Source organism: Populus alba, chromosome 2, assembly GCF_005239225.2.
Source record: "Populus alba chromosome 2, ASM523922v2, whole genome shotgun sequence".
Taxonomy (NCBI): Eukaryota; Viridiplantae; Streptophyta; class Magnoliopsida; order Malpighiales; family Salicaceae; genus Populus; species Populus alba.
In genome coordinates this window covers 7,670,286-7,691,572 of record NC_133285.1, presented here as the reverse complement: position 1 = coordinate 7,691,572, position 21,287 = coordinate 7,670,286, and the positions used below count along the sequence as shown (strand labels likewise).

At 31.9% G+C, this 21,287-nt stretch overlaps 1 protein-coding gene across 1 annotated transcript; it reads right to left on the bottom strand.

Annotated features, from left to right (window-relative positions):
- Positions 1 to 4,613: 4,613 nt before the first annotated feature.
- Positions 4,614 to 6,484, bottom strand: LOC118042246 (cytochrome P450 76T24). Its single transcript, XM_035049861.1, has 2 exons — positions 5,551 to 6,484; positions 4,614 to 5,449 (listed from the first exon to the last, which is right to left on the bottom strand). The coding sequence occupies exons 1-2, from the start codon at positions 6,439 to 6,441 to the stop codon at positions 4,853 to 4,855; spliced, it is 1,488 nt and encodes a 495-aa protein (XP_034905752.1). The 5' UTR covers positions 6,442 to 6,484; the 3' UTR covers positions 4,614 to 4,852.
- Positions 6,485 to 21,287: the final 14,803 nt, after the last annotated feature.

Here is a 21,287-nt window from a genome sequence, read left to right as displayed (position 1 = left end):
TTTTTTTTAAATTATTTTTGATATCAACACATAAAAATGATCCAAAAACAGTAACAAAATAATAATTTAAAGAAAATAAAAAAAAAAAAAAAAAAATATTTTTTTAAAAGTGTTTTTGAAATACAAAAATAAACATGCCCTGAATATCAATAAAATTTTAACCCAAAAAAAATTTGAATTCCATTTTTGACTTGGATATGTCCATTAATTAATCTGGTTTTAACAAAATTTATAAAACAATATCAATCTGGTTTCATGAAATTTTAGGTGAAATGTTTTAGATGGATGAGAGATGATTGTCATTCATTATCTATTTTTCTTGGTGACGGTAAAAGTTTTTTTTTAAAAAAAACACGGCTGATGTCCTTTGCCGACCGTGACCAGTTTGGTTAACACAAGGCAAATCCCAAGGCCTCAGCGGGTATTCTTTTTGGCTTGTACTCCGCTTCTGTTGTTGGTTTAAATTTGATAGTTTATCCCAAAACAAATTGTCAAGTTTTTTAATTAATTTTTATTTTAAAAAGTATTAAATTAATGTTTTTTAAATATTGTTTTATAATTTTTTTATGTTAATATAAAAGATATTTTAAAAAATATATATTAATTAATATATTTTTAATTAAAAATATTTTTTTTAAAACAAATACAGAACATATCGCGAAACACTCTCTTGCGCCAAACACTCTCAGACAAAATCAAAGTTCTGATCTTGCTGTAAGATTCATTAAATCAGACCTAACTATGAAGTCCTAAAAGTTCGCATCAAAAATATTAACACATTTTAGGCGTTGCAAGAGTAATGACTTGCTAATTTTCTTGAAACAGTAAAGGAACTCTATCAATCTGACTAGAACTCTGACAATATCATGTTCTTGTTGCTGATTTGTGTCCACAAGTTTAATGGAAGAGTGGAAGGTGGCGTCAAAAGCTGAGACTTTCTACCTTCTTGCTTCTGTGGAAGTTGGGCCACAAGTTCAATCGAACATGGTTTTTTTTTTTAAGTGTATTTATAATTGTTTTTTAAAATATTTTTTATTTTAAAATATATTAAAATAATATTATTTTTATTTTTTTAAAAATTATTTTTGATATCAGTATATTAAAATGATCTAAAAATACTAAAAAAAATATTAATTTGAAACAAAACAACAAATAAAAAAATTTTAATTTTTTTTAAAAACACTTTAAAAATATAAAAACAAATAACATAATAAACTCATTGATTATATGAAATAGAAATTTTTTCATGAAAAGTAGCCATGATGTTCCACAATTCTCATTAATTTTCAATGTCTTATTTTGAGAAGACATTGGCAATCGTTTCACTCACGTTCATATGCTCTGGTTTTGAGTCATCTTGGATAGATGAAAGCCAGCTTAAAATAAAATTAGCTCAAAATTTACTACGTGTAAATTTTGTAATAATACTTATTTTTTAAAATACTTTAAAATAATAAATTTTTTGTTATTATTAATGATGAATCATTTGTTCTTAAAATTTTATTGTTCATCACCTATATAACTAAGATATTTACAATATGTCACACATGGGGTTGTGGCCTAGTGGTGGAAGGAAATTGTTCTCTTCCTCCACACCAGGGTTCAAGCCCTACTTGTGTACGCCTGTCACCCCCGCGGTGCCTTACATGCTCACTGGGCTTGCAGGATGTTCAGTGAACCCGGGGATTAGTTGTGGTGCGCGCAAGCTGGTCCGGACACCACGGGTTACCAAAAAAAAAAAAAGATATTTGCAATATGTCCAATAAAATCACCTTAGTTTATATATACTTATAAATAAGGTCTTTGAATCAAAGTAAAAGAATCCAATTATCTCCCAACAAAGTAAACCTAAATTATAGATTTGAGAGGATAGCTAAAGCATAAAAAGATAAAAAAAAACAATAAAAATAAGTTGAAGAAGGATGTCAAAATTTGGAGAGAAAAAAAAAAACTTCTTCGAAAGTTTTCCTTATTTACAGTACATTTTTAAAATTAAAAGATTAATTCTTGTTACTTTGCAAGATTAATGACTTGCTAATTTTCTTGAAACAGTAAAGGAACTCTATCAATCTGACTAGAACTCTGACAATATCATGTTCCTGTTGCCGATTTGTGTCCACAAGTTTGATGGAACAGTGGGAGTAGGGCCTCAAATGCTGAGACTAATTTCTACCTCGTTGCTTCCTGCATGAAATAGAAACTTTTTCATCAATTTTCATGAAATTGATATTCTCCGGTTCCACAATTTTCAATGAAGTAGGGCCATATGTTCCACAATTTTCATCAATTTTCGTTAATTTTCAATGTATTATTTTGACAAGACATTGGCAATCGTTTCACTCACCTTTATATTTTATGGTTTTGAGTTATCTTGAACAAATCAAAGTCAGCTCCAAATAAAATTAACTCAAAATTTACTATATTTAAATTTTCTAATAATAAAAATATATATGTTTAAATTAAACAAAAGATGATACTTATTTGTTACAATACTTTAAAGTAATAAAATTTTTGTTATTGTTAATAATAAATGATTTGTTTTTAAAACTTTATTACTAAGATATTTGCAATATATTTCAAAATTCTAACAAAATCACCTTAATTTACATCTACTTATAAATAAGATTTTTGAATCGAATTAAAAAAACTTAATTATCTCTCAAAGAAGTTAACCTATACTCTAGATTTTAGAAGATAATTAAAGCATAAAAATTAAGGAAAACACTAAAAATAAATTGAAAAAATATGTGCTAAAATTTGAAAAAACAACATTGTTCAAAACTCTTCTTTCACCTTTTGTTTTTTTAGTGAATTTTAAAATTTAAAAGGTTAAATAATTAATTCTAATAATAATCATAATTAATTTTTATTATTATTATTTTTTAATTAACCACAATAAATCATGAAATTAAATCTAAAAATGAGATGAATGTCAATAGCAGGTTATCAACAACAACAACAGTTAAGAACGTGAATGGTGTCCTTTGCCGACCATTAACACAAGGCAAGTCCTAAGGCCTAAGCAAAGCAAAGCAGGTATCCTCTTGGCCCTCTTCCTGTTTTTTGGTTTAAATTGGAAAATTCAGTCGGCCAACCCGCTCATGGTCCCTGCTCCCTGGGTCCGTCCACTCAATCCAACCAAATTCGCTTAACTTAAAATAAAAGGTTCAACTTTTATTCTCAATGATCTATTTTTTTTAGCTTAAAATAAAAAAAGACCATGACGTGGATTTGGTGAACCTGGCTTTCCCTTTCACTACTAGCTCAGGGGAGGAAGGACTCTGGAAAGAAGAAACCTGGAAAATCGAGTTACTGGTAGATAGCATTGATCCAATGATCCTTGTCTTGGGTATAGCTTTGCTCTCTTCACATACATATATTATGAAACTAAAACACCCTCTTCATCTCAATTCTCTATCGGCATCATCTAATGCATACATTTGATAGCAGAGGAATTCAAATTTCCAAACTTGAAACGGGTTTATAAACTAAAAAACAAGCTGAAAGTTGCATAGGAATCTCATACACACATTACTCAGAATTCTTTCAACTAATTAATTCCTAATGCAGATAGAGCAAGGGAAGTTCATATGCTTGTATGATGGGGAGGATATCGAGTGGATCTGTAAATTTATTGCGATTGCAAAAGCAATTGCGAAAGATGCCATAATATAGTTAGAAATGCTCGATGTAGGGCAGAGCAACTCTAGAAAGAAAGCTCGGATGATTAACGATGTTATTGTGAACAAGAACCGACTCCCGTATTGGAAATACAAAAATTCACTTTAAAATTATATTAGAGATAATTCAATTTTTCCAAGCTTAATTAGATGAGCTCACATATAAAATTATAAGAAATTAAAAGTTTGAAGATCAATTGAGGGTCAAATTGAAGAGTTTCAAAACCAAGGATCACTTTGTAAAAAGAGCAAAAATTTAAGGGTTCGATGAAATTAGGTCAAGGGTAGAATTGTAAGGAATTCAAAAACTAGGACTGGTTGGAAGTTCCACTGCAACGTTCTATTTAGATTTATAAAGAAGAGAGAAAATAAAATCCAGATTTATAAAAAATGATAGAAATATTTTTTTCTATAATTTCTCTTTACTCCCTTTTATCAAAATAAATCACAGAATATACCACTAAACATCATAAAATTTCCAATAAACAACTTCCAACAAAAACTTTTAAAATCCTTCAAAATAAGAGACTCAACCTCATGAATTATCATCCAATTAACATCTAAAACCACCAATCTACATTAAATCTAGCCACTAAAATGGAGTCTTAAATCTAAAATCTTTGAAATCTAGCCTTCAAACATTTCCCCAAACATCCATTACTGTCCGACCATGAAAAAGAGAGCATGGATCCTAAAAAAAAACACTAAACCCGTCCATGATGGAGGGTGTTTATAGAAAGCAGAGAAAATTTTAAAAAAAATGAGGTAAGAAAATCATTAGAGAGAAGAATAGAATTGCCGAGACAACCATAACGGAAGTGCTCAAGCGATGGGCGATGCACTATGATTTCTGTGCCGAATAATCAAAGAGTCAGCATGAGATAAGCTAATGAAAGGAAAAGAAAATGAAAGAGAGAGGAGACAGTAGAAAAAGGGAGAGCAAGCAGGCCAGAAACCCATAAACATAACAGAGAATATCAGAGTCAACACCCCCTTATCAGAGTCAATAAAGTTTAGACAGCTCCGTTTTTATTTTATATTTCTAATTTCGGGAAACAGTTCTCCCGGTTAGTAACAAGGCGTGCCCTGTCCAAATCCAGCAAAGGGAATAGAACGTAATAATATCTCATACCTCGTCCCGGAGGCCATGGTAACATTGTAGAGAAACAAGTTCACGTTTTCATGGGTATAGCCCGGAGAGGCTCACTCTTATGCAATGTAAGCCCAAACGTTTCACTCATGTCTATATCCTCTGGTGTCAGGTCATCCGCAATCTTCCAATCAAAAGAGTGGATGAGAGATGCCAACGTCAAATGCACCATCTTGTGGGCCAGAGGCAATCCAGGGCAAATCCTTCTTCCTGCTCCAAATGGCATTAGCTCAAAATCTCTTCCTTTCACGTCAGCTTGGCATTCTAAGAACCTTTCAGGCTTGAACGAATTAGGATCTGGCCATATGGCTGGATCTCTTCCTATTGCCCAAATATTGATTAGTATTTGTGCATTTTTGGGCACTGTGAAGCCTTGCATCTCTACTTCGGATACGGCTTTACGGGGCAGCAGGAGCGGTGCTGGTGGGTGCAGCCGAAATGTCTCTTTGACTATTGCTTGAAGGTAAGGACACTTGGAGATGTCTGATTCTTGAACCGGTCCTTCGAATTGTTGGAGCTCCATTTTGGCTTTGACCATTTTATCAGGGTTCAGTAATAACTCTGTCATGGCCCACTCTACTGTGCTTGAGGTAGTGTCAGTGCCCGCAATGAAAAAATCCTGATGTAAACACGTAAGATAATTAATTTCAGAACTGAAGGTTAGTGTGCAGAAAAACTTGGTCATAATTATCAATTAGATAATCTAATCTCAATACTTACAATAAGCAAAACCTGTATGTCAGTGGAGCTCAATTCAGTATTGTCTTCTTTGGCTAGAATCAGCAGGGCATCAAGTACATCATGGCTTGCCTTGGATGCAACCGAAGAAGAAGGTCGTGTCCTCTCGTTGATGATACTATCAAAAATTTGAGTTAATCTTTTGAAATAATTTTTCGTCTTTCGTCTTAGACCTTGTGGATCTACTAATCGAAGTATTGGGAAATAGTCGGCAATATTTGGCTTGCCAATTTGTTCCGTGACACCCACCACAAGTTCGCTGAACTCTTGAGACAAATCAGAATTGAAATTGGCTATATCAAGAGAGAAGAAGGTGTTTGAAATTAAATTGAGGGAAGTTGTGAAAACAGATCTACCAATGTCGACAGCGAGTCCGTTGTTGCAATTTTCATGAACATATTCTAGCAATTCTTGAACCTTCTTTCCACGTAGGGCTTGGCTGGCATCAAGCCTTTGCGAAGTGAACATTTGTGTGGCAGCGAGTTTTCTGAGAAATTTCCAATGAGTCGACGCAGGCAACCATAAGATTGAGTTTTCGTGGTGTCCACGAAGAGCATCTGCAACTGTTCTGCTAGACAAGGCTTGGTCATGTTTCTGTAATGCTTCTTTGGCAATATTCGGAGAGGAGATGACTATTGTGGTTATCCTACCAAGCTTGAGGGTCATTAAAGGTCCATAAGTTTGTGAGAGTTTAGCAAGTGTTCGGTGGGGCTTGTCACCGAGGGCTAATATGTTTCCAATTATCGGCAATTGGCGAGGGCCAGGTGGGAGGACGGTGCAACCGGACTTCCGGCGAAGTAGAATGGATGCGATGGGCACGCGTAGACATGCCCAAGTGAAAGCAATTAGTAGCAGGTAAAAAAGGTACTCCATTGGCTGATATTTTCTTATGGCCTCACTTTATCTCCTCTCTACAATGTGCTAGAGGCATGCATATATAGGGTTTTTTTTTTTTTGGGGGGGGGGCTTGAAATGGATTTATTAAAAAAATTAGGATGTTCTTGAGGTGACTATAAATTTAAAATTAAAATTTTAAAGTACAAAAACTTTATACACTGACTTTTCAACCATTCAGAAATGGTTGAAAAGTCAAAAAAATATTAGACAAATAATAGCGTATGAGTCTAACCATGTATTTCTTATTTTTCTACTTTTAATAAAAACAAATCTCTTTAAATCAATTTATTAATATAACATTTAAGTGGTTATCCAATTTGTTCATTGTTTTAAAGAAGATTAGGGTATTTTCTATGATGATATTGTCAATTGCTTTATAAATAATTATGTATTAACTTAATATTAAATATTTTTAAAATAATTTACTTGTTGTTATTTAATAAGGATAAAATATTTATTTTTCTATATTGTATTTTTTATATAATTTTCTTAGATTTATTGTTCTTAAATCTTTTTCATATAGATGCGTAAAATAATAGATTCAAAATTTTTTAAATATAACTATCTTTCATAATCATAATAAATTTTTATTTAAAAAAATAATACTTTTCATTAAAAAAACACTTTTTCATAAAAAAAAGTCCTTGAATAAAAAAATTAAGTTTTTGATTAAAAGTATACTCTCATTATAGTTTTTGCGAAAATTCATTCTATTTTTTTTCTTTTAAATTAAATTTGATTTTTATTTTTTAAGTTTTTTAATTGAATTAAGTTTTTGATATCATAAATAAATAGGATGCAGCACGTGAACCAAAACAAATTTTAAGCTTGAAATTAAACCAGGTGAACATAACATGAGATAATGAACTTCTCTGAATTTGATAATTATTCAAGGACAAAATAATCACCAGACCAAGCTGTGAAACCATCGATCAATATTGAATATGTACCATCACTAATATAGACTGGATCCTTGGTTGAAATGACACGTCTACCCTTCTTAGGGAAACAATTAGCAAGGGAATCCGCCTCCATTGCAGGCAGAGGCATGCATATCAATATACATGCTCTTCACGTTCCTGCATCAGTTTAAATGTTCTTCACGTTTTTAAGAAAACATTTACCATTATTCAATACGGGAAAAAAAAAAAAAAAAACTAAACTTTCTATTGATATCATATGATTTTTTTTTTTGTTTTGAATAAAACTATTTTTTTTTGTTTTGAATAAAATTGTCTCGTTTAATTATCCACGCATGTTTAAAATTTATTCATCAATCATTTTCTCTTAGTTCGATCATGACTTTTAATTACTTGATCAAATGCTATTGCAACTCTTTTAGTCTATCAAATACTTTTCCAACTTAATTGATATTTTTATTTAGTTATTCTCTTGATCAATTTTACCATAAATCATTGTTGTTTTCTATGATTAATACTTATATATTTATTTTAGGTGTACATACATATAAAAAATAGTGAGTTTGATAAAGATTAATTAGCCTGAAGAATTATTATTTTTTGTAATAGTCAAAAGTTTTATTAAGAAAATGGCTACAAATATAATAGCCTAATTTACATTAGATGAACAAAAAGAGGAAAAGAAAGCATAAAAGATGTAGCAACTTTGAAATAGGGGAGTGCGGCAATTAGGGGGACGAAAAAAAACATGAGAAACTAGCTCCGCCCTACTTAACAATCTCTATATTAAGCTCCAAAGAGATGGAATCAAGCCTCACCCATAAAGCAACACTTTGGCACACCATGGAGAAACATATTTGGAGGTTAGGGGTTGCGTAATTAAAAATGATGTCATTCCGATGGAGCCAAAGATTCCATACAACACATGAGAAAAGAAGCTGGCATGAGAGATGTTGTTGCTTGCCTTTAACCATGGAAGACCATCAGTAACACATATTATCAACAGATTTTGGAAAAAAACTACAAAAACCCCAATTAAAAAGCAGTTTCATCCATACATCCCCAAGTGAAATGGTAGTGAATGAAGAGGTGACTTGAGGGTTCCATGCTTTTATTGCAGGAAGTGCATATTGATTCCTGAAAGGTGAGGTAGTCATGCTGAAATAAAAAATCTTTTGTGGTTACTTTGTTTTGGACAAAGAGCCAAAGGAAAAGTTACACTTTTGATTGGGTTAGTTTTATCTAAACAGAAGATTGGAATGGTTTGGCACCACTATAAATCAACTGGTCCATCATTTTGGAACAAGATTTTACACTAAAGAGGCCATCGTTGTTGAGAGTCTAGATTTTCTTATCCAGCTTACAGCAGAAAAAAGGCTTGAAATCCAGCAAAGATGATAGAAGTGATAGTTGTTCTTGTTCAAAATGAAATAGAGGTTTGTGCCATTGCATGAACTAGAGCCAGATTCCATTGCTTCATCTACCCATGTCAGCCACCAAAGCAAATTTAGAGGAAGACAAAAGATGTAGCCTAGGGAAGGCTGTTTTAAGAAGGCAATCACTAATACAGTTGTCTAACCAAAAGGATGTTAACCTGCCATTCCCCATCATGAATTTGCAATGATTCGTGAATACATGAAGAACATTAGTTTGAACAATGGACATAATATCCTTCCAAATCTTGGAGGGTTGGTTACAGAAAATCAGGATCCTATTCTCATAGGCTAGATTATACATCAAAGAGATAATCATTTTTCATAAACTTATGCTTAGGGAAGATACTCTCTAAATCCATTTCAGTTGCAAGGCTTTGTTTTTTGATATAAGGGAGCCTACACCGAGGCCTCCTTGTTTCTTATCACGCATCACTAGTCTCCATTGGATCTTGCAGAAAGTTCTCTGTTTGGTACATCCACACCACAAGAAACGTCTTTGGATGGATGAAAGAAGCCTACCTACCCCTTTTGGCATCATGAATACAGATATAAAATATAAAGGCAAGAAATTAAGGACACTTTAATGAGACAAAGGCGTCCAACCATGCTTAATAATCTCTCTTTCCACATATGAAGCCTTTTACGAAACTTCTCTACCACTGGCTTCCATGTGAAGATACGGGATGAATTGGCTCCTAGTGGCATGCAAAGATATTTGCTTGGAAGGAAGTATGATTTGCAAAAATAGACGTAGCCAAACGCAAGCATAAGTGATCGTCAACATTAATAGGCCTGAACTCAGAGCAAACCATCTCAGAATTCTTTTGACTTGAACTAACTGATCAATATCTGCAGGGATGAATATTAGCATGTCATATGCATATTACATATTACAGGTGGCTGAGGAAAATTCTTGATATGAATTGTAGCCCTTTAAGAATGTTCCCCTTAGATGCCTTTTAAAAAAGGACCGAGAGGCCCTCATCAGCTATGTCAAATAGAAAGGGGGAAATCGGATCTCCTTGACATAGTCCTCGCTGAACAGAGAATCCTTTTGAAAGAGATCCATTGATGAGAACCGAGAGTTTTGATGAAGAAAGATGTTCATAAATCATGCTTCTTCATTTTTTGCAAAACCTCATATAACCCATGATATCATCTAGGTAATCTCAAAAGAGTAAGTCGAAGGCTTTATAGAAATAATCATTTTTTACTAAAAAGACAAATTAGAAAAAAAAAAAAGCATAAGAGAACACATTAATTAAGAGTAATTAGTTCAAATAATACGATTAATCCTTGAATGGATTGTCCATACAAAGTGAACTATTGGTAGAAAATTGAAGCATATCCTTTCAATGTTCCAAAGCCAATTGAGGGAAAGGAGTGTGTGTGTGTGTTGTATATATAGCACACCTCACAATGCAATGCATTGTGGACTCACATGTTCACGTTAACAGTCGAGTTTCTTTTTTGTTGATCAAGCTTTTGAAACTTGCAATTCAATCCTCACAGGTTATATTACATTTTTGTTTTACGTTTCTTTTATTTTCCAATATTTGAAAATTTGTTGGTTCTTGGTTCTATAAAATCACATTTTATTGCAGGTTTAAGATAGGAATTAAAAAAAAAAAAGATAACATTTGAAAAAGAACAATAAAACATACCCCATTTAGATCTTTGCATGAAAACTTTCAATTTAATCCCTGAAGTTTTTTTTTTCCTTATCTTTTTATCCCTATTATTTTTGGGATTCATGTTTTGATGCCCAACTTTATTTTTTTCATGTTTTGGTTCATGGATACGGAGAGAGAAGAGAAAAGGTTATCAAAAAAAATCTAAGAGACAAAAAGTGAGTGGTTAAAAATATTTTGGCCACTAAAAAGGCCAATATTTGTATTAATGAGTTCATATTATCGAGAAGAGTTTAATGAAAGTGGTGTTTTTCTATAACCATTCCAAAAAATAAGTCTACTAGTTCTTTGTTATTTAGTTTATTTTTACTTTTTTGAACTGATTAGAGAGTTTTTGGGGTTTTAATGAGTTTATTAAACTCTTATAGTGTTTTCAAGTGAAAATGATGAGGAAAATAGGTTTAAATGGTTCCAAAACTCGAACTATGTTTTTATGATGACTAAAGGTGATTGAAAAGCAGTCCAGTAGATAACCAATCGCTTGTTTAGAAAAAAAAAAAATAAGTGAAGTGGAAAGCTCTAAAAAAAATTATTTCAAACATGGGAGATGTAGCTAGACTAGCAAAAACTAAGGGTTTCGAGTAGTTTTATGGAGACCTGTCATAACTAGGTGGGTATTTGTCATAAACAAACAATATGTATAGCCTAACAAATGCTTTTAAGGATCAATGGCTCAAGATGAGGTTTGGTTATACTACACCAGTATAGTGGCTAAAAGAGACCATATCTTTTGATCCTACCATTGGATTAGGCTTAAATTTTTATTAGTTCATCCACTACACAGTTGTCCTCAAATTAGGTTATAAAGATTTTGTTTTTATTCAGTTTTGCTTTTTTTTTTCTTCTAAATTTTATGATTATTAGCTATCTTTATTTTTTATTTTAGTATTTTGATTTTCTCTGCTTTGTTAAGGCCAACTTTTGGCTTGTATAAAGACATGTAAGCCTCCTAGAGAGGCATAAATCATCAAATTAATATTTTAGAAATATAAAAAAAGATTTCAAGGTTATTTGTGTTTTAACCCTATGTTGCTACCCAATTTTTGACCCATGTATCGATAATTTTTCACAAATAAAAAAAAAAAATAAAGGTTTACATGTGGCGATAACATAGAGCATCAGGGATAATATTAAGGAAGCAATATGTCAAGGAGATAATTGTTAAATCATATATAAATACTGCAATATAAAATACAATGGATATATGATTTGATTCGTGTCGGTTATGGAAAATAATCAATGCAATATAAAATACCATATATATGAGATTTGTTGGTGATGATTATAGAATATAATCTTCTGCAATAATTATTGTAATATTTTTTTAAATAAACACATGTAGAATTTTCTATATAAATGAATATCCAGCCATATACACAGGGGCATAAAATTTACAAAAGGGAGTTTTTTTAAAAAAAAAAAAATCAAGAAACCCAAGAAAACCTAGCAGAGGCGGCAGCACACTGTCCCTCGGTCAAAGAAAAAAACCAAACTTTTTCTTCTTCCTCGCACAGCCGCAGCCACCTCCCTGAAATTAAAAAGAAACACCACCTCGCCGTCTCTTCATTCTCTCTCGCCAAAACCAGTATGCCTTGACAGGCGTCCACTGTTTTTTTCCATCCCCCCCCTCTGTTACACAGCCTCCTATCTTTCCTCCTTTGTTGTTGCTTTCCCCAGCAAACCTTGAGACCCAGCACTCTCCCTCTCACAGCCGTCACTGCCCCTTTCCCTTTGCTCAGCCAAAACATTCCCTCTGCACACAAGCTTCCCTTCTCCCTCAGCAGCCCCGTTTGTTACTCAAACCAGCAGCCCATGTACACCCACACCATCTTCCCCAAACCATGACCACCATCTCCCCCGTAAGCACCAGCCCTCACTCCCCTTTTCTTACCATGAGCCTGCCAGCTATAGCAGCAGTAACCATCTCTTCTCAGTAGAGACAAGACGGACGCGAGTGAGAGGAAGGATGAACAGAAAATACAGAGGGACCAACCAGCACGCCCTCGCCATCGCCTTCGTCCCTTCGTTTCCGTCTCCAGTCTTCTTCTCTTCCATCGGTGCAACGTTTTCTTTCATATGCAATAGCCAAAGCAGCAGCTCACAAGAAAACAGAAAAAGAGAGCAAGAAAACAGAAGCCTGTCCTCCCCAGCGCCGTGTCTGCAACACGTCCAGCACTGCAGCGAACCTGGTTCCACCGTGAACAGCGAGCAGGGACATCTTTCGTGAGCAGCAACCAGTAGTCTCCCTCCACTGCGCCTCCAGCCGCTGTCTAACCAGAAAGGAGACCGACGCAAGCAGAGAACAAAAAGGAAAAGAGCTGGAACAGACGAACATGGACAGACCAGCCACCACACCTTCAACGTTGCTGCAGCTCCTTCATTCTTCTCCAGGTCTGTTATTCATTTCTGCATGTATTTTTTTGGTTGCATGTGTTACTGTTCAAGTGAAATTTAATTCACTTGAACAGTAACTCACCAGCTTTCATTAAGCTGTATGTGTCCAGCCGGGTCACTTGCCCGGCCAGACCTATTTTTTTTTTTAAATAAAAAATAAAAATAAGAGAAAGAGATTTATTTTCTGGCATGTTTATTTCAAGGTCTGGATTTTTTTTTTGTTGTAAAAAAAAATATCAATCCCGTATTAAAATACCCGGTTTTTCGACGCGATGTGACAAATATACATATATATCAAAAAAATATTTTCTTATGTGTTGCATACGGCCAATACCCTAACATGTTTTTTTTAATGTCTTAAAAAAAAAACAAATATTTGAACTTTCAAAAATGTGTTTTCGCATGGATTTCTTAAACATCAAAAAATTTGTTTTCTTGCATTTCTGGATTTTACAACATGTTTGTAAAACTCCAAAAGGTATTGGCCAATATTCCAAAAACTATAAAAATCTTATTTTGGGAGGAATTCATCTATTATTCACTGATAATGTTTGGATAAAGAAATCCTTAAAGGACGAATATCCAAAATATTATTGGAAGTAATAAAACCGCACACATCCTTGAGAGAAGCCTTGATTATAATTGAGAACATTTTAAATTTTCAAATTTTGACTCCACGGTTTACGAGCCGTGAAAGTATGAAATACTAAGGCGAAAGGAGGCTTTTAAAGCGCTTTGAATTTCCTTAGATTTCTAAATCTTTGTCCTTCCTTCTTGCGATTTACGAGTCGCAAACTCTTGAAATACTAAGGGAAAGATGAGCTTTTACAGCACATGGAATCTCCTTGGATTTCTATCTTAATAAATTTAACTTGAATCAAACACAGATTTCAAGAGATCTGCATTGGTTCTCCTTGGTACTTTGTAGACATATCTAAAGGTGCGATCCACATTGACCAAGGGTTCTTTTTTTTTAGACTTTGAGTCCAAGTTTGTTCATCATAGCAAACCTATCATAGGAAAACTGATGGGATTAGAAAACACCAACACCATAGCAATTATAAGATAAACCAAACACCATGCAGCTTACCTTAGGTAGGGCGTATTAGGGGTGCTAATACCTTCCCTTTACGCAACCAGTCTCTTGCCTTAGAATCTCTGAAAGACCAGTTAGGGTTCTTAGTGACCAAAATACTAGGTGGCGACTCCAAAGAACCGAATCAAGCAAAAACGCATAACGAAAAAAATCGCCATCGAAAGCCGCGCTTCGCCGCGAGGGTGCGACAACCTATTTCAACCAATTTTCTATTTTATATGCTTGTTGTTATCCATGTCGTGCTTTCGTCTGCATTAGTTTGTATCATAGCCCAATGATTCTAGGTTATTGTTTGCTATGTGTTGCAATTCTAGGTCATTTTTTCTCAATATATGTTGATAAAAAACCATAGTGGGAAGACGATAAAAAGTGAGACATGGTCTGAGAGGAAGGAATTAGGGGGTTCTTCTTAGGAGAAGTTTAGAAGCTCATGATAGAGGACATGCAAAGATAGATTTTAGAATAAACTCGTTACTTAAAACAAAAGGACCTACAGGAACAAGGATAGGAAGAAAGTGACCATGGATCCTTGTATAGTATCATAAACCCATTCTAAATATAAGCGCATAGGAAACAACCTTTTGATCTTGAAAGAAAAAAGAACTAGAGATTTATGAATTTGATAGAACTTTGTAAGTAGTAGAGTTTATAAATTTATAGAATGAGATGAAACAATTTATTTTAATACAAACTGGTTTTGAACAGATGTTAATAAAATTAATTGTGATTAGATTGAAGGATCGAGCTTCTGCTTGATGAGAACAATTAAAGACGGCATGTAAGAGATAATGAAAGTTGAGAATCAATGATTGAGAAAAGATGAAGAATATGAGGGGCTGGGAAAAGATTATTAGGATTCTGATTCTTTCTGCCTTCTTATTGCAGTTTCAGGCTTATATAAAGACTTGTAAACCTTTTATAATGGAGGAAGAACTAATTAGATTAATATTTTGGAAATAAAAATAAAATTTTATGGTTCTTTGTGTTTTAACCCTATTTCGTTTAAATCTCTTTTTTTTTTATGCTTGCTGCTATTCTTATCGGGTTACCGCCTGCATTAGCAAGCTTGGCCTTCCAAGCATAGATGTGTTTGGGCACTTTATTCGCCAGTCATGTGTGTGGGCCTGCCTCTTTTTCTTTTCCTTTTCTTTTCATTTATTTTTTCTACTTAAATATTGATTAATACCCTCTCTTTTATTTTTAAAATTGTTTTCTTAACTTTTTTTTTAATAGTTACTGATCTTTTAAAATGATTTTTTTAATTTTATAATGCTTTAAAGAGATTATTATATTTTAATTTTAAATTTTTTTCCTCTTATATTTTATATAAATGATTTATATTTTAATAGCGTAATTATAAAAACAAAATCTATTTTTTTATTTGTCGCACGTGTGTAGCGGCGCGACGATCGTCCACCCTCAAGGAAAACAAAAATGGAATATGGATTTATTCTGGTAAATATATAAAGACAAGGAATTCTTGTCTCCTATCAGTGGAAAATTTAAATGGGAGTCGCCACCTAGTATTCTAGTTACTAGGAACCCTAACTGGTCTTTAGAGATCGGGTACGGAGACTGGCTGCGTAAAGGGAAAGTATTAGCACCCCAACTACGCCCTACCTAAGATAGGCTGCATTGTTTTAATGTCTGATAAAATCTAAGGTCATGTTGTGGTTTCTTATTGTTCGGAATACGCATTACATGTAATGTCATATCCAAGTTCTATTGTCCAAAAAAAATAATTAAATATTCGGAATATGCATTACATGTAATGTCATACCCCGGATACTAAGAGGCAAACAAAATAAAATTTTTGTTGTTTTTGAAATTTTGGTCAATATTCTCTTGACTTTAATAAACTGGTTATTAAAGTCAAAATGCATGCTAAAACATTGTTTTTTTGTTGTATGAAAAATACAATATGCACAAAAACATTTTTTCTCTTTTTTCAATTTTTTTGTATTTTTGGAAGTTTTTGATGAAAACCGAGTATTTTAATATCAGATTTTGTATTTTTAACAACATAAAAAATACTGTTTGATATTAATCAAAATGACATAAAAAAATACGCGAGAAACTTGTAAAATTACAAAATAATTAAAAAAACTGGGGCGGATCTGACCTAACCATCCTGGGCTAGGCTTGACCCGGCCCATATACTGTGGGCTGATGTTCCAGCCCATAATAAAGAAGGGGCTGGTTACTGTGGGGTGCACAGTAACCAGCAAAAATATAATTATTAGTTACTATGCGTATAATAACAGAGCGCATATTAAAGTTACTATACGCATAGTAACCGAAATATTATTAGCTAGTTACTGTGCATACAGTAACTAGCTAATTAATCTTCATGTGCACAGTATAATCTTCATTTGATGCAGAACGTAAACGTTCTGCATGCAAATGAAGCTGAAGAAAAAAATGACAGGGAAAGGGAGAAAGTTACCTGGAGCGGTGGTGATGCTGGCAGCAACTGATGCGATAGGGGTGGTGGTGGTGGCACTGGCGGTTCGCGGTGGCTGGCGGTGCTGTTTTCCTCTCTCTCTCTCTCTCTCTCCTCTGTTTTACTCTCCTGTCTGCTTCTTCTTCTTCTTCTTCTTCTTCTTCTTTTTCCTTCTCTCTCGGTCTCTTTTGCTTTCCTCTCTCTGTCTCTCCCTTCTCTTCTCTTCCTCCTCTCTCTGTCTTTTTTTTTTTCTTCTCTCCCCCACCCCTGTTTTTATAGGAGAAAAACAGGGGAAGGGACGTGGCTGGGGCGGCTACTGTGTTGTCGCCCCTCCACTGTCCCTTCAACAGATAGAAAGTAGGCAAGTGGGTGTCCATGGTAGACGTCTTTTTAAGCAAAAGCAGGAAGGGAGGTTGGTGAAAAGTGGGGAAGAAAATCTTCTTCTTCCCTTGCCTCGCGCGTCCAGGGGAAGAAGAAGATGGTGTCGTTCAAAACGGCACCGTTTTCAGCTTTCTCTGTTTTTTTTTTTTTGTATTTATTATTTGTTTTGTGGGGACCCAAAAATGGGTTACAACATTATTAACAACGTGAATTAGCCTCTAATATAAAATAAATCAAAACATGTAAAATAAAATATTTATATTTATATTTATCTTTTGTTTTTACTAAAGAAATTAGCTTTAGCTTTTTTATTTATTTTTAATTCATTTTATCAAGCATAAATAATATATATAACACAAAAAATGAGAGCATCTCTAATATGAAAGTGTTTTTAAGTATCATAATTTTTAATTAAATAACAAAACGATATTCTTTATAATTAATCAAATAACATTAAACCGTGTACCCCTTTCATATTAAATAGAAAGGAAAACGTTCTTTTCACCTCACTCACACGCTACCCTCCACCGCCGAGACTTTCCAGCAGACATCCAGTTTCATGAAATTTTAGGTGAAATGTTATAGATGGATGAGAGATGATTGTCACTTATTAGCTCTTTTTCTTGGTGACGATAAAAGTGAAAAAAAAAAAAAAAAAAACATGGCTGATGTTCTTTGCCGATCGTGACAATATCATGTTCTCTTATAACTCTGACAATATCATGTTCCATTTGTGTGTTGGCCTCAAATGCTGACACTAATTTCTACCTCGTCGCTTCCTGCTGGTCTTCTACCTCAAATGCTGAAATTTGTGTCCTTGTTATAGATGGATGAAATGAAATTTTAGGTGAAATGTTTTAGATGGAGGAGAGATGATTGTTACTCATTAGCTCTTTTTCTTGGTGACGGTAAAAGTTAAAAAATATGACTGATGTCCTCTGCCGTCCGTAACCAGTTGGTTAACACAAGGCAAATCCCTAGGCCGAAGCAGGTATCCTCTTCGGCTCTTATCCCACTTCTGTTTGTTGGTTTAAATTGGATAGTTTATCTAAAAAAAATTGTCAAGTTCAGTCATCGATTTTTAAAAATTTTTTTAATTAAAAAACATTAAATTAATATTTTTTTATATTTTTATATATTAATATAAAAAATATTTTTTTAAAAAAATATCATTTAATAAATTTTCTATTAAAAAATACTTTTAAAAAATACACTACACATTTTACCGCACACTCTATTACAAAATCAAAGTTCTGATCTAGCTGTAAGATACATTAAATCAGACCTAACTATGAGCATGAAGTCCTAAAGGTTCGCATAAAAATTATAAACACATTTTAGGCGTTGCAAGACTAATGACTTGCTGATTTTATTGAAACAGTAAAGGAACTCTATTATTCTGATTAGAACTCTGACAATATCATGTTCCAGTTGCTGATTTGTGTCCACAAGTTTAATGGAAGAGTGGAAGTTGGCCTCAAATGCTGAGACTTTCTACCTTGTTGCGTGAAAAGCGTGAAAAAGTTTCTATTTCAGACTAAATTTTCAAACTCATAGATTGTCTGAAATAGAAACTTTTTCATGAAAAGTAGCCATGTGTTCCCCAATTTTCATCAATTTTCAATGTCTTATTTTGATAACATATTGGCAATCGTATCACTCAAGTCCATATCATTCGGTTTCCAGTCGGATAGATCAAAGCCAATTCCAAATAAAATTAGCTTTGTAATGATACTTATTTTTTAAAATATTTTAAAATAATAATTTTTTTTGTTATTATTAATGATAAATCATTTGTTCTTAAAATTTTATTATTCATCTCCTATACAACTAAGATATTTGTAATATGTCTAATAAAATCATCTTAGTTTATATACATTTGTAAATAAAGTCTTTGAATTAGAGTAGAAGAACTTCAATTATCTCCGAGCAAAGTGAATTTAAACTCTAGATTTGAGAGGATAATTAAGACATAAAAAGATAAAAAAACACTAAAAATGAGTTAAGGAAGAGTGTCAAAATTTAAAGAGAAAAAAAAAAAAAAAACTTGTTCAAAACTCTTCATTCACCCTCATTTTTATAGTACATTTTAAAAGTTAAAAGATTAAAGAATTAATTCTGGTAATAATTATAATCAATTCTTATAATTATTAATCTTTAATTAGCCATCATAAATCATGAATTAAATCTAAATATAGTGACCATAAATCTTAATTTTTGAACAGAAAAAATTATTTCAGATTTGCAGAAAATACTTTTAGAATAGATTGTTAACATTCATAGGTTGAACGAGACAAAATAATTGACTAGAAAAAAATATTTTTTCATGGACCAGGCCTAGTTCTAAATTTTAACTAGTAAAAAATAATTTTTTATAACCCGAATTATTATTTTGCATTAAATTCAAACCTAGGCTAAAAGCCCAAGCACTGGTTGGCATGTGTATGTGGGTTTAAACTCGAAGTCTTTTTTGCTTGGACCTCTCCTTTCTAAAAGCTTGGATGTTCTTTGGGTTTAATTTTAATTTTTCAACCTTTTTTTTTTTAATATTTTCTAATCTACCTTTCCTTACATGATTAAAGTTTGAAATCACTTTCATTAAATTTCTTTTTCAAAAATAAATCTATCCACATCAAAATATAAATTATTGATGATGAGAGTTTGGTCATTATAGAACTTTCTCTCTCCTTCACCTTTTCAGTACCCTTCTCTCGTCTCTCTAAAACATGATAAACAACAAAATTTATAATCAAACTCTAATAATTTAAAACAACATGGACCACTTAATGAAAAAAAAAAATTAAAACTTGAGGTACCAAACCGTAATTTTTGACAATGCATAATGCAAGTAAGAGAAACCAAACTGGAATAAATGTCAGCATATAAAACCATGATATCATAATTTTAAAGGGCTAAATTAAAAAGAAAAAAAATCAATGATTAAAGTTTAAAACAATTAACAATGCAGGTACCCTAAAAAAATTAACTAGAAAATGTGAAAGTATAAACAAACAAACAGTGAAACACCCAGTTAATTAATAATCACCTTTGACACAAAAAAAAGTAGAGTACGACATCTAAGGAAATCGAGCACCGTCTAAAATATTTTCTTTTCTTTCCTTCACTTTTTTTTTTCAATACAATACAAGATTTCCAATTTTATGTTTTCGTTTACGAATTGGCCCGGTATTATTTGGTTTTTTTAGCCCACATATTTAACACCTATAAATAGGCCCCAGGAGCCCATTTGTTTCATTCATGTAGATCCCCGTGTCTAATCCGGCAGCCCATATTCCCAAAGCTCTGTTTCTTTATTTCTTATTTCTTTTATTCAACGCATCTCCAAAGCCCTAAACATGGACTCTCGAGCCTTTGTTTTTTTTTTTTTTTCAACATCATCTCCAAAGCATAGAAATTTTTGGTTTTATATTTTTGTATTTTTAAGGCCTTTTATTTAATCAAAAATAATTTTTTTTTTTATTTATTTTCCATAAAAAAATTATTAATGAAGATTACTTTTAAAAATTTGACTTTAATATATATATATATATATATATATATATATTATTTTGGATAAAATTTTTTTTTCTAAAATTTATAAAATTTAAAAATTTTATTAATTGTTGATTATATATAATTTGATCATCAATATTTTAATTATTATATATTTTCTTTTTAATTTTATATAAAGATTTATTTGTGTTTTTTATAAAAAATTTATTTATTAAATTTGATATTTATTTTTTTAAAATAATCTATAAAATTATATTTTTTTTATTTCATAATCTTTCAACTTTTTTATTTATTAGATTTGAATTCTATTCTTTGATGTATATTTATTTTATTTTAAATAATTTATAAAATTAAATTTTTTTTAAAAAAACTTTTTATCATCTTTTGATCTTTTTATATCTTAAATTTAGTTTTTATTATTTTAATTATTATTTATTTTATTTAAAATAATTTATTAAAATAAAATTTTTTAATTTTTTTTACCTCATTCAATTTTTTTTTATTAGATTTGATTTCTATTTTTTTAATAAATTTTAAAAAAATTGTTAATTAATTATTTTTTAACTTATGTTTCATAATATAGATGAACACTAAAAATCATTTTACAAATCATTTTTTATTTTTCATGATTTCGATAAATTTCAAAGCATAATTTACTTTTTAAAAATTTATTTTTGATATAAATTATTTTTTAAAATAAATGTATTTTCCAACAAACAAAAACAAAGATTTTTTTTTTTTTTAAAAACCTAAAATTAAATTATAATAATTTTAAATTTTAAGCTCTTAATTTTTAATTTAAACATTATAAGATTGTTACATACTCGACAGGAGTATAAATTTATGTTATTTTACGTGTAAGGGAAGCAAGACAAAACAAAGATTTTCTCACCCATAAAAAAAACATTTCAAAATTCAAAACCAAATAAGCTTAATAATGAAGTCATT